Here is a 13,867-nt window from a genome sequence, read left to right as displayed (position 1 = left end):
AATGCGCAACTCCGTGTACATGAATGCTGACATGCCGAGAAGGGTTTAAGACCGAAGAAACCAATAGTCCATAACTTTTAATTGGTTACTTAAATGACCAGAATCTTATGATAAACATAATTGTGAATTATATTTCATACTTGATTGTCTACTAATTAATAAAAGGAAGGGTTTTTTTTTTTCTTTTCTCCTAGGAGCAAACAGGCAAAGAGAAGAAGGATAAACTAGGAGAAGACGAAAAGACAATACCTCCTGACTACAGGCTAAAGGAAGTTAAGGTAATGTATTGTAGCTTATTCATCCTTGGATGTGGTGGCTGCATTAGTTTTCTTTTTTAGTCTTTTTTTTACCCCTTTTTTATTTTCATTTTCCTTCTAACAGACCAAACTGTCCAAGGAAAAAAGTGGTGGTTAGAGGGCTGTGACAAACCATTTAACACTAAGAAGGGTACTTACAATGGTCAGATTTTTTAATATATGTAAAATCTTTATCCCAAAAGGGGGAAAAAATAAACTGGTACTATAAGACCCCTTTCACACTAGGGCATTTTGCAGTCACTATAGTGTTAAAAATAGCACCTGCAAACCACCCTAATACAGCTGCTCCATTCACTCCAGTGGGAAAGCCCGAAGGCTTTCCCACTGGAGGATTGCGCTGGCAGGGCGTCAGAAAAAAACCTGCCAGCAGCTTCTTTGGAGCAGTGAACTCGCCGCTTCTTCCCATTGAAATCAATGGGGCAATGCTGTCGTACCGCCAGCAAAACCCTGCTGTGGCGGCCTTTTGTGGCTGGATTTAATCCCTTTTTAGGCCGCTAGTGGGGGTTAAAAACGCCCTGCTAGCGACTGAATAGCGCCGCTAAAATTATGGGAAAGCGGCACTAAAAATAGTGCCGCGTTACCGCTGACGCCGGTGGCGGCACAATGTGAAAGGGGTCTAACTGAAATTGTTTTGCTGGAGTTTGGCTTTAATTTGCTAGCAAAGCCCATCAAAACTTGCTAGTTCATCTAGCACTACCCTCTGCCCCAGATTGAGAATGCTGCTGTCCAAAGGTGATTCTGTTGTTCCTCTATCCAGAGTGGAGACACTGTAATACAGTACGTGTGTGGCCTGAGTCACTAAGAGGAAAAGGAAATGGGCTATAAAAACGAATGCAGCCTCCACATTTAGGAAGCTGCAATTTATTGCATTTTTGTTTTTGGGTTTTGGGTTTATTACCGCGTTAACTGTGACTGTGTACTACTTATGCTCTAGTTCTTTTGCTGATCTGTCTACTGTGTATGTCAAATTTTGTGTTACCTGTGCATTTATTGCTTCTACACTGACTTCTGATTGCAGGATAAAGACGGGAAGCCTCTTTTGCCAAAACCTGAAGAAAAGCCTCAGGTATATTCATATTTTGAGATGCCTACATATTTATTATAGAGCTAACAGTTTATACAGGGCTTTTACACATTGTACATTCACATCAGTCCCTGCCTCCAAGGAACTAAGCTCCCATTCATACTAGGGCTGATTTAGACAGGAGCCATTTAATCTACCTGCATGTCTTCGGAGTTTAGGAGGAAACCCGAGTACCCAGATAAAACGTGCATATATGTGTATATATTTTTTTCTTTAATTGTACAGCCAAAATTTTATCTGCATTGGGTAATTGTGCTCAGGTATTCTCTTTATACTGAGAGAGTGTAGCATATGGTCTTCTCTGGGTAATTTGTTTTCAGTGTGTTGCTAGGTATAAGCTTTTGTCTGGCATGGGACAGCGGATTTTGTTTCACGTTTATTCTGTGCTGTAGTCTCATGTTTCAGCTCCTATCACATAGCATGCATCAGCTCTCTCCTGACCATTTGCTAAAAAGCATTTTAAAGGTGATTCTCTATTCATTTGCTGTGTTTTATTTCTGTGAACATGCAGGCGATGAGTGAGGACGATCTGCTGGATGCTTTGGATGAAGGGTTTGTCACTTCTCCTGCTGCTTCTCAATGTCCTCCACTAAAGTCATCAGAGGTATGTTCTATGCTCATGATCTACAAGATTTCTTTGTCCCTCTCATAAATGTACACCTTGGTAGAGATGCAAGTACTGAATCTGACAATACAAAAACAGTAAAATACTTGGAGCCAGGCATCCATAAGACGTAAAGACGTATTACATTTACAGACACATGTAATGTGGGATATTTTTCTGCACACAGCTATTTTTTTATGACAGAGTTGTAACTAAAGGAATACCGCTATACTTTGTGTTATACATACTGTATGTTTCTTTTTAGAAACCATCTCAGAAATCTGGGTCTGAAGCGATTGTATCCTGTTCTAAAGTTTCATCTGTGCAGTCCAGTGCTCCAAAGCCACCATCTGCACAATCTGAAGATAAAAAGTCATCTGACTCTGTGAGTTCCTATTTAGTTATCTTTTCATGGCACACTGGAACACCATTAGACACAATAGTATAGCGCGCCATAGATGGGCTACATAGCTTATGTAATAGTACAGTTTTGGTTGGGCCAGGTTTACTAAACCGTTCTTTGATAATTAGTGTTAAAATGATTGTATACCCACTTTTTTAATTTTTACCTGTATGGTTTAGGAGATATTCACTTTGCATGCAGCCGCTGATGTCAGCCGCGCATGCGCTGTGAAAGCCCATCCGAAGACATTGCCGAACCTTGCTGGGAAGAAGACTAGTGGGACTGACGCAGCTCCAGTGCTGTGAGTGGCCGGAGCCACGAACCCGGAGGACACGCCAAGGGAGGTGGCATTTTTCCCTCGCAGTGTCTTCGGGTTCGTGGCTCTGGCCTGTGATATGGAGACCTCGTTCTAAGGTAAGTATTTCATAATGAGCTAGTATGAGGTGCCTTACAGGGTTTTGTTTTTTCCCCTGAGGGTATACAATCGTTTTAAGTTGCCCATAGTTGTTCAGCAGAGACCATCCGAATTTCTATCCATGTATGGGCGCTGTGGTTGTACAGAAGTCGATCTTCCGACTGACTTCTGAACAACTTCCTGCTGGGAAGTCTCCCCACAATGTCCCAACCGGGAGGATTCCCTCATCCACCTTGAAGGTATGGATGACGGAATTGGGGCAGTTTTTATTCGATCAACCGACCAGTTGAATGTAAAAAAATTAGCCCATCTATAGCCAGCTTTAGAATCACTTTAATCAGGTTCTGTGTCTATGAACATCCAGAACAGCTTGTGTATTACACACAGATAAAACCTTCTACAATAGAGTCATTTATTTCAAAGTATATACAATTTATTTAGCTTCAGTACTGTAAAGTTGTTATACCATATAGAACATGTACTGCTCATGAAAGTCTATACATCGGAATCCTAAAATCAAGTTTGTAGAGAAATATTGACTGTTAGGGGGGACATTGAGGAAACGTAATAGAAAATGAGTTGTCTTTAACACATGTCCTGTTTTCCTGGGATGTTCAGATACCTGATGATGCATTAGATCTGCTCTCTGGTTCTCTGGGAACAAGAATAGAAGATCCTGATGAGAACAAGCCTATAGTAGACGTAGTTAAGGTTAGTACTTGAAAGCCACAACACTAACCCATCCTTACAGAACAGATCATTCATGCAGCTAAATTGTTTGTATACTATGTGCATGAAATAAATACATTTTTGAGCAAAACAAAGACTATATCGGAGCTGAATATGTCCAAGGTAAAGTTTTTTTTAATCTTGTGGGGGAATATTTTCTCAAATGAAGCTGGTTTTCCTCCAGTGATTCTAATACAGGAAGCTGTAGTGTATACCTTATCTTATTTACTCCAAAATAGCAGAAAACAGAAGGCCTAAAAATTTTGCTAAATATTGGTCAAGCTCACTTTTCTTCATCCTCATTACTGGAGTAAGAACAGAAAATGCTTCATACATTAATATTTCCTCTGGATACGTTAGAGTTAATGGGTAAATGATGTGTGATAAATGGTTGACATAAAAGCTATGCTTTTGTTAAAGAGGAACTGTAGTCTGCTCACATAATTTGTAACAAAAACATCTTTGCCATTCTGGAGCTTCCCTCCAACCACTTTGCACATTAATTTTTATATACTGTGATTCTGTACTTGCCAAATATGCTGCAGAAATCTCCCTGCACGGAGTCTGGCTGCAGCCATTTTAACTGTGGGCAGCTGAAGCTGCTGCCTGTTCACTTCCTGGATTTAGACAGACACACAGAGGCACACCTCCAGCTCTGAATTTCTCATTGGCCTTTGTATGACGCATCCCCTCTCCCAGCCTGGCAAACTCTCACTCAGGACAGTGAGAAAGAGCTGTGCATGATGTCATAAGCCTAGGCTTTTTACCAGACAATAAACAGCAAGTGGGCTGTATAAGGTATTTACGGGCAGAAAAAAAATGTTTTACTATTCAAAGTTAAAACCACAAGGGCAGAAGATTTGAAAAAATTATGGAAGATCCGCTTTAGTCCACTTTATTCTCTCTGCATCTTTAACCTGTATTTATTCTTTCAGACAGATTAGATGTGGGTTTCTTGATGTAGTACTCTGCCTAGTTGGTCATACTTTGTAGAATATTTGTAGTAACCTGGTGTTTTGCAGGCCAGTGAGTTTAACATTTCTAGTCAAAATCACTCCTGAAAAGGAGGATAGTTGATCACTTAAAAATACACAACTTGCTGGACCCAAAGCAGCTTGGCTTTACTGAGGGCAGATCATGTCAGACTAATCTGATTGAATTTTTGACTATGTTACCAGTGTTTTGGACCAGGGTGGTGCTGTGGACATAACATATCTTGATTTCAGCAAGGCATTTAATACAGTTCCACATAATGATCTAATACAAAAGTTGTACAAGCTAGGACTTAACCCTTGGGTGGTTCAGTGGATATGCAGTTGGCTAAAGGATAGATACCAGAGTGTGGTTGTAAATGGGGTTCATTTAGAACAGAGACCAGTCACTAGTGGTGTACCACAAGGCTCTGTACTAGGGCCTACTCTATTTAATATTTTTGCTGATGATATAAAGCAGTGGTGGCTGGTGCTCCAATATTTTGGGGGGGGGGGGGGATTGTGGCAAACAAACCTCCCCCTTCACTTGCAAGGCTGCTGCCATTCAATGAATAAAAAAAAAAAACACATGAGCAAAAAAGAAAAAAATGTTGTAAATTTACTAAAACTGTTCCATTGAGAATCTGGTGCAGCTGTGCATGGTAGCCAATCAGCTTCTAACTTCATCTTGTTCAGTTAGGGCTCACGCACACAGGACTTTTTTACAGCTGCTGTTAGGGGCGTTTTGAGTTTTTTTTTTTTTTTAACTGCCTCTAAAAGTCCCTCTATGTTGGCCTATGTGTCCATGCACACATAAACTGTCAGAGGCGTTTGGAGGCATACGCATTTAGGGGCAGCAAAAAAAAAACGTCGGCATGTTTCCAGGAGCAGTAAAAAGGCCAAAAAACTCTTGACGTTTTTACATTAATAAAGAGCGTTTTTGATGAAAAACACTAACGTCCAAAAATGCGGGAAAACCCGCAATAACGCTAATGTAAAAATGTGTCTAAACGTGAAAAAACAGCTTTTTTTAGCGCTGTCGCTATCGAGAGAGACTTCAGGAATTTAAAGTGGTTGTAAAGCCAGTTTGTTCTCGTCATACAATCCTGTGTTCAACTACGTTATGTGCCCCAGTGTATGTGCTTTTTATAAATGTTTTACTTTTTTACCTCATTTCAGAATGCAGATTGGTGCTCACATGACTGTACACCGCTCTCCTCTCCTGATCAGACAAATATAGCGGGAGGGGCTGAGAATCCCCCGCTGACGTCAAGCAGGAGGAGGGGAGGAGAGATCGGTGGGCGGTCACGTGAGCGATGAACTGCTCTCTGAAATAAGTTAAAAACTGAATTTTTTTTCATTTTTATTTTTTATAAGGCACATACACTGGGGCACGGAATTTTAATGAAAATAAACAAGTTATTTTAGCAGCAGGAGGGGAGGGGCAGGCACTGATACTAGCTGACAGGTAGGGAGGGGAGTGGGGGGAAGAGAGGACAGAGGAGAGCAGCGGATGACTGAGACATGTAAGCTGACCACGGTGTCAGGGCTCAGCAGCCATGATCAGTGTGGTCCATTTACAGAGGGGAGGGCAGCACCAGGCAGGTTCAGCCAGGTAGCACTGTGCTATATAACATGCTTTAAAGAAACAGAATACTTTTTTTTATTTTGGGTAACAATTGCTTTAATATGTACAGTCTGGAGGAAAGAAGGGAAAGGGGAGACACGATTGAAACCTTTAAATACATGAAGAGGGTGAATAAGGTTCAGGAGGGCATTTTATTTAATATGTAATCAAGCACACTAGGTTATGACCTCAAACTAACTGGAAGAAAGTTCAAAGCTAATCATAGAAAGTAGTATTTTGCTGAAAGGGTAGTTGATGCTTGGAATAAACTTCCAGCAGAGGTAGTGAGCCAGTCAACAGTAAATGGCTTCAAACAGATCTATATATCAGAACGATCTATACTCAAATAAAAAGTTTATAAGAAAAAATAAAATAAAATACATGTATAAAGAAATAATAAAAAAAAAAAAAAAACGGGCAGACTCCACTACTAGTTTTTTTTTTTTTTTTTCTGTCGTAACTTTTCTTTGTTTCTCTGTAGCTGAGATCATTTAACCACTTGCCTACCGTGCACTAACACCCCCTCCCTGTCCAGGCCATTTTTCAGCTTTCAGCGCTGACATAATTTGAATGACAATTGCGCGGTCCTGCTACACTGTACCCAAACAAATTTTTTTATAATTTTCTTCACACAAGTAGAGCTTTCTTTTGGTGGTATTTAATCACTGCTGGGTTTTTTATTTTTTACAAAAAAAAAGTTTTGGGAATTTTTTTTAACTTTTTTTTTCTGTCAGTAAATTTTGTAAGCAAGTAATTTTTCGCCTTCACTGATGTGCGCTGATTAGGCGGCACCAATGGCACTGATAGGCTGAACTGGTGGGCACTGATGAGGTGGCACTGATAGGTGGCAGTGGCTGGCACTGATAGCCGGCACTGGTGGGCATGGATAGGCGGTATTGATGGGCAGCACTGATAGGTGGCACTGACTAGCATGGCTAATGGTCACTGATTTGTGACACTTGTGGGCACTGATTGCTGCCACTGGTGGGCACTGTATTGTTGCGCTATATTTATTTCTTGTAATCAGGGCACTGATGATCAGTGCCTGATTACATTCCTAGATGTCCCCCTGTGAGGAGATGCCACTGATCTGCTCTCCTTGCCACACACTCTTTCAGTGTGAGGCGAGGAGAGCCGCTTACCAGCATCTCCGTGTTTACACGTGACCGGCTGTGATTGGACACGGTTAAAGAGCCGCGGATGCAGATACAGATCGAGGTCACGCCTTGTCCTAGCAACACGGCGCGGCCCATATGACGGTGTCCCAGAACAAGAGCCACACCGCCCCGCCATCATTTGACAGTGGGCGAACAGCAACAAGTTAAAGTGGTTGTAAACCCTCATTTACCCAGTAAAGTGACTGGCCTCAGATGATACTCATAGATTAAACAAATCCTCATACATAAGTTTATTTGTTTGTTTGCAGTCTTTTCTCTGCAGCCATTCAAAAGTGCAGAATTGTGATAATATCCTTCTTCATCTGTTAGTATCACAGAGGGAAGGGGTGGTGAGCTCCAGTTAGTGTGTGAGCTGATAGGAGGAAAGGGACACGCCCCCCTTTAGACAAGGCATAGGACTGAAGGAAGGATACAGAGCTGTGTTCTGACTAGACAAACAGTGTGTGAAGCTCCCTCCGTCACAAATTTATCTCATGTGTTGTGTCACTTCTGAGAAGTTTTCTCAACACTTAGAGCTTTGGAGAGAGACAAGTAAACACTACATATATATGTGCTTAGTTCAGATTTCATGACTGAGGTTTACAAGTCAGCTCTTTAATTTTGTTTGCTCTTTTTCAGGAAAAAGCCAAAAAGGAACACATTGACCGGCTTGGAGACAGAGATGACACAATCCCTCCTGAATATAGGCACCTTTTGGATGGTAAAGATCAGGTAATTGTGTACACTGGTCAAAAGGTTCTGTATTTTTATGTGTGCATGTTTCAAGTTATTAAGACTTTATGCATTTCCTAAATACAGGGTAAACCTGCAAAACCAGAAGAGGTGAAGCCAAAGGTAAAAATTAAAATCTGTATTTTTTCACTATTTACATTTTTGTGGCCCTTCCTAACCATCATCCATTATTAATCAAAAGTTACAAAGCTGTAATTGTACAATTCCTCAACCAATATATACAGCTCTATACCCACAATAAAAAAAAAAACTCACAATATTAATACACATTTAAAGGACATAGGTAGAATATATACTATTATATTGCTTACTAATCAACAAGTCGCATTAAAAAAAATAAGAATTTTATGGAACCAAGATCAATTATATAACTGCCCTAAATAAAAATAATTGATTTCCAGCACATGATTATAGTACCCCAGTTCAGCAGAAAACATCTACAAAATATATTGAAATACAATTAAAATCGAATTAACATTATAAACAGCACATAGTCATGTACAAATATGACTCAAGGGGTGTGAAATAAGTGTTAACATATAATTGATAGAATTGGTTCACTGATAAACGTAAAACATAATACACAATGGCCAGGCATCTCATGATTCCATTAGCATGGAGTCTAAAAGACTCTGAGCTGTGATCATGCAGTTTTTAATTGTAAAAAAGATGTCTAATTTCCTACAGAAAAAAATTACAACCGCACAAATGACATCACCTCACTGTGACCAAAATTAAACCAATAATGTAAGATGGCTTCAGCTTTGCTATCTGCCCACAGGAGAGGTCCCTCAGATGCGTTTTGTCCCCTAGCGGGTTTAACCACTTGGCGCCCAAGGTACGTCATATGATGTCGTGGGCTTTGTGTTGTTATATCTGAATGATGCCTGAGGCTACAGACAGACGTCGATTCCCTGCACCATAAGAACGCTCATAGCGGCTGTTCCGCCGCTTTACATCCCCCCCTCCCTCCAGTGCTTCTACCGACTCACCGCTTCCATTGGTGAGTCGGTCACAGGATCCGCCGGCCCTTGGATGGTATCATAGAGATTTCCGGTGGACCAGATGGTCCCCGGAGTCTCTATGATTGGAGGCCGGGCACGATGTTATGACGTCACGCCCGGCCTCTGCATTCAAAATAACGGCGCCTCCTTGGCTGAGAAGCCGTGATCGTTTTTTATTTATTTAATTTTTTTAGATTTTGGGCTTCCCAGCCTAGAGGTGAGATATGGGGTCAATAAGACGATAATCTAATAATAATAATAATAATAATAGTAATAATCTACATTAAATAGGTCCGATCATGCTATATTCCTATTACAAGGGATGTTTACATTCCTTGTAATAGGAATAAAAGTAATCAATTTTTTTCTTTAACTCAAAACATGTAACCAGTAAAAAAAATTTAAATCGTTGCCTATGGGGATTTTTAAATACCAAAGTTTGGTGCCATTCCATGAGCATGTGCAATTTTGAAGCTTTTGAAACTTTACTGTTTTTTTTTCTGAAAAAGCTGTGTTCGAAAAATTGCTGCACAAATACAGTGCGAGATAAAAAGTTGCAACGACCGCCATTGTATTCTCTAGGGTCTTTGCTAAAAAAACATATATATATATATATATATATATATATATATATATATATATATATATATATATATGTTTGGGGGTTCTATGTATTTTCTAGCAAAAAAAATATGAATTTTACATGTAGGAGAGAAATGTCAGAATTGGCCTGGATGCAAAGTGGTTAATCATGGAGACTGCACACATTTTTTGGAATCTAGAGTAGATTTTATGGTTAGATATCTACAAACTTTTGGCCATATAGTGCACTTTATAAGTGCAGTGTACTGACTCCATTCATTCTAAATGAAATGTGAGCCTAAAGATACACTAATGACGAACAGAGTTTAAGTTCCATAGTATGTTTGTTTAACATTGGAATTGTGAAATGTATAATACATGGTTATCAAGTCATCCACGGAGTCCTAGCAGCTCCAACTCAGACCTGAAAATGAAAGAATGTCCATGTTCATTTCCTGAAATAAGAGGGCTGTGTCATTCATTTGTGCTGGGTTAGCATCTTGAAAAAGCAGGGTATCACCCAACCCTAAAAGGGGTCCAAACCGATCTTTCAGTTTTTTGGTAGATGCTGAAGTAGGTATATGTCAAATGTAAGCTGAAGTTTTTGCTAGGTGTGAAATATAAAAATAAAACATTATTTTTCTGGCAGCAAAAACATTGGGAATATGGTAACCAATGACAAATTCTTCTACCTGCAGCAAGTCAATACAACAAAATGCATCATGTATTAAATTGTTGCAGATCCAAAAGTGTCTTTGCATGCTTTACAGATTTTTAAGAAATCCATATGCTAACATTGTGTAGTTTTACCTTAGAATGCTCGTATACTGTAGTTCAAGCTGTAGAAGTTTTCCAGACTGCCATATGAACTTGTATGTTTTCCCTTGAAGGCTTCCCTGAGTGATGATGCAGCCATTGATGCTCTGTCTGGTGGTTTCTCCCTTTGTGATACCGGCTCAGCTGACAAAGCAAAGAGTTCTTCAAAGGTATTCATTATAAAAAACAGAATCTATTATACAAATGACATGCATGTCATACATTATACAATAACATACATGTATATTAACAATGATGTCTAAACTAGGACAAGACAGAGAAGAGTGCTTCTAGCACACCAGTTTCCCAAACAGCAGGAAAGACCCCAGAAGCCGCAAAGGTTTGTGCTATACGTCAGTGAAATATTCGGCTGCGCTTGTCGTCTATGGAGTACAACCAGAATTTAAAATCCTCATAGCGCTGGTTTTTAATAATTGTACTCGCTGTAAATAATTTGTTGAAATATATATCAAAGAAATCAAACAGCATCTACAAACATTATAACACATAGCCATGTTACCATACTTGCAACCCTTTGGTACTCAATGGGTGGTCCTTAGGACCTCTGAAAAGTTTGTGTTTTGATGCTTACTCAAGCCAGTGAAAAAAAAAATATTCTTTATATTGGCTTTTAGTCGTTTTATTTTTTTTCACCTTATTTTATTTTTTTAGATGCTGTTGATTTCTCTTCTCTTTTTGCTTTTACTTTTTTTCTCCTCTGATTTTCTTATACTGTTTAGGGAAATGTCAAATGTGATCATTTTTAAAGAGGCTGTAGGGAACACGAATGTTGTAAAATCACTGGTTTGTGAAGGGAATGTAAAAGCAGTAAACTCTGGCAGTCTTGTGTAATGTTTCTATGACCTATCCCTTATAACTTATCTGTAGTCTCTAAACATCTCCTGGTGCTTCTTTACAATTACATTCACTGAATATATGTTTGGCTCTTTGGTGTTGTCAGGGCTCGCACTTGGGGCTCCCTACCTCAAATTTTAAGTACATTTACCACCATTGGCGTAGAGGTTAATGGATGGTTCATTTGATTAATGCGAAAGACCTATTTACATCATACACTGCTATATACAGTGGGTAAAATAAGTACTGAACACGTCACCATTTTTGTAGGTAAATATCGACCTGAAATTTTCACCACATGTTGGTAGCAAGCCATGCAATCCATACATACAAAGACACCAAAGAAAATAAGTTTAGAAATGAAGTTATGTGTAATAACATGGAATAATACAGGGAAAACGTATTGAACAGTTTCAGTGAAATACAGTGAAATGTATTTAATACTTCACACAAAATCCTTTATTGGTAATGACTGAATCGCCTTCTATATGGAGAAAATAGTCACATGCATTGCTCAGGTGTGATTTTGGCCCATTCTTACACACAGTTTTCAAATCTTGAATGCTCTGTGGACCTCTTCTATGAACTCTGATCTTTAGTTCTTTCCATTGATTTTCTATTGGATTAAAGTCAGGAGATTGACTGGGCCATTCTAGCAGCTTTATTTTCTTTCTTTGAAACCAATTGAGGGTTTTCTTGGCTTATTGTTCGGGTTCATTGTCTTACTGAAATGTCCACCCGCATATCATCTTCATCATCTGGGTAGATGGCAGCAGATTTTTGGTAAATTTTTTCCTTTCATCCTTCAATGATATGAAGTTTGCCAGTATTGTATGTTGAAAAACAGCCCCACACCATGATGTTCCCACCTCCAAACATCACTGTTGGTATGGGGGAGTTTTGGGGTGATGTGCAGTACCATTTGACCTCCAAACATGGTGTTTATTATGACATATTCTTCTAGTATTTCACAGGCTTGTCTAAATGTTGTGCAGCAAACTTTAACCACTTGACCACTGGGCACTTAAACACCCTTAATAACCAGACCAATTTTCAGCTTTCGGTGCTCTCACATTTTGAATGACAATTACTCAGTCATGCAACACTGGACCTATATGAAATTTTTGTCCTTTTTTTCACACAAATGGAGCTTTCTTTTGGTGGTATTTAATCACCGCTCGGTTTTTTATTTTTTGTGCTATAAAAGAAAAAATACAGAAAGTTCTGTAAAAAATTTTTTTTTTTGAATTTTTCTTTGTTTCTGTTATAAAATTTAGCAGATTAGTAATTTTTTCTTCATAAATTTTGGCCAAAATTTATACTACTACATATCTTTGGTAAAAATAAGTACAAATTTGTGGATATTATTTGGTCTTTGTGAAAGTTATAGAGTCCACAAGCTATGGTGCCAATATCTGAAAATTGATCACACCTGAAGTACTGACGGCCTATTTCAATTCTTGAGACCCTAACATGCCAGAAAAGTACAAATACCCCCAAATTACCCCTTTTTGGAAAGAAGACATTCCAATGTATTTAGTAAGAGGCATGATGAGTTTTTTGAAGTTGTCATTTTTTCCCACAATTCTTTGCAAAATCAAGATTTTTTTTTACTTTTTTTTTTTTTCACAAAATTGTCATATTATCAGTTTATTTCTCACACACAGCATATGCATACCACAAATTACACCCCAAAACACATTCTGCTATTACTCCCGAGTATGGTGATATCACATGTGAGACTTTTACACAGTGTGGCCACATACAGAGGCCCAACATGCAGGGAGCACCATCAGGCGTTCTGGAGCACCCAGGACAATTCTGACATTTCTCTCCTACATGTAAAAATCATCATTTATTTGCTAGAAAATTACATAGAATCCCAAAACATTATATATGTTTTTTTAGCAAACACCCTGGTGGTCGTTGCAACTTTTTCGATTGCTTTTTTTTGGAAAAAAAACAGTTTTGTGCTTAAAAAAAAAAACACAGTAAAGTTAGCCCAATTTTTGCATAATGTGAAAGATGAAGTTACACTGAGTAAATAGATACCTAACATGTCACTCTTCAAAATTGCACACGCTCGTGGAATAGCTTCAAACGTCGCTACTTAAAAATCCCCATAGGCGACGATTTTTTTTTTACTGGTTATATGTTTTGAGTTACAGAGGAGGTCTAGGGCTAGAATTATTGCTCTCGCTCTAACGTTCGCAGCGATACCTCATGTGTGGTTTGAACACCATTTTCATATGTGGGCGGGACTTACGCATGCGTTCGCTTCTGCATGCGAGCACATGGGGACAGGGGCGCTTTAAAAAAAAAAAAAATATGTATTGTTCATTTTACTTTATTTATTTTAGTTTGACATTTTTTTCCCCAAAAATAAATTTTTTGATCACTTTTATTCCTATTACAAGGAATGTTAACATCCCTTGTAATAGGAATATGGCATGACAGGTCCTCTTTACAGTGAGATATGGGGTCAATAAGATCCCGCATCTCATCTCTAAGCTGGGAAACCTGAAAAAAAAAAAAGATTCTGGCTTTGAT

The 13,867-nt window shown here is 38.9% G+C and overlaps 1 protein-coding gene across 5 annotated transcripts in view; it reads left to right on the top strand.

The window, feature by feature from the left end:
* The window catches only part of CAST (calpastatin), a 219,759-nt gene that overhangs the window by 198,348 nt on the left and 7,544 nt on the right, over positions 1-13,867 (top strand). For all 5 annotated transcript variants that reach the window (XM_077462355.1, XM_077462352.1, XM_077462353.1 and 2 more), the window contains 9 exons: positions 195-278; positions 1,336-1,383; positions 1,913-2,005; positions 2,271-2,390; positions 3,442-3,534; positions 7,947-8,039; positions 8,127-8,162; positions 10,537-10,632; positions 10,731-10,802. In XM_077462355.1, coding sequence (XP_077318481.1) covers positions 195-278; positions 1,336-1,383; positions 1,913-2,005; positions 2,271-2,390; positions 3,442-3,534; positions 7,947-8,039; positions 8,127-8,162; positions 10,537-10,632; positions 10,731-10,802 — 735 coding nt within the window. The remainder of the gene's footprint in view (positions 1-194; positions 279-1,335; positions 1,384-1,912; positions 2,006-2,270; positions 2,391-3,441; positions 3,535-7,946; positions 8,040-8,126; positions 8,163-10,536; positions 10,633-10,730; positions 10,803-13,867) is intronic.

Source organism: Lithobates pipiens, unplaced genomic scaffold, assembly GCF_037356315.1.
Source record: "Lithobates pipiens isolate NorthernLeopardFrog02 unplaced genomic scaffold, aLitPip1_a1.2 Scaffold_3, whole genome shotgun sequence".
In the NCBI taxonomy this organism is placed as follows: Eukaryota; Metazoa; Chordata; class Amphibia; order Anura; family Ranidae; genus Lithobates; species Lithobates pipiens.
This window is presented reverse-complemented; position numbering and strand designations above follow the sequence as displayed.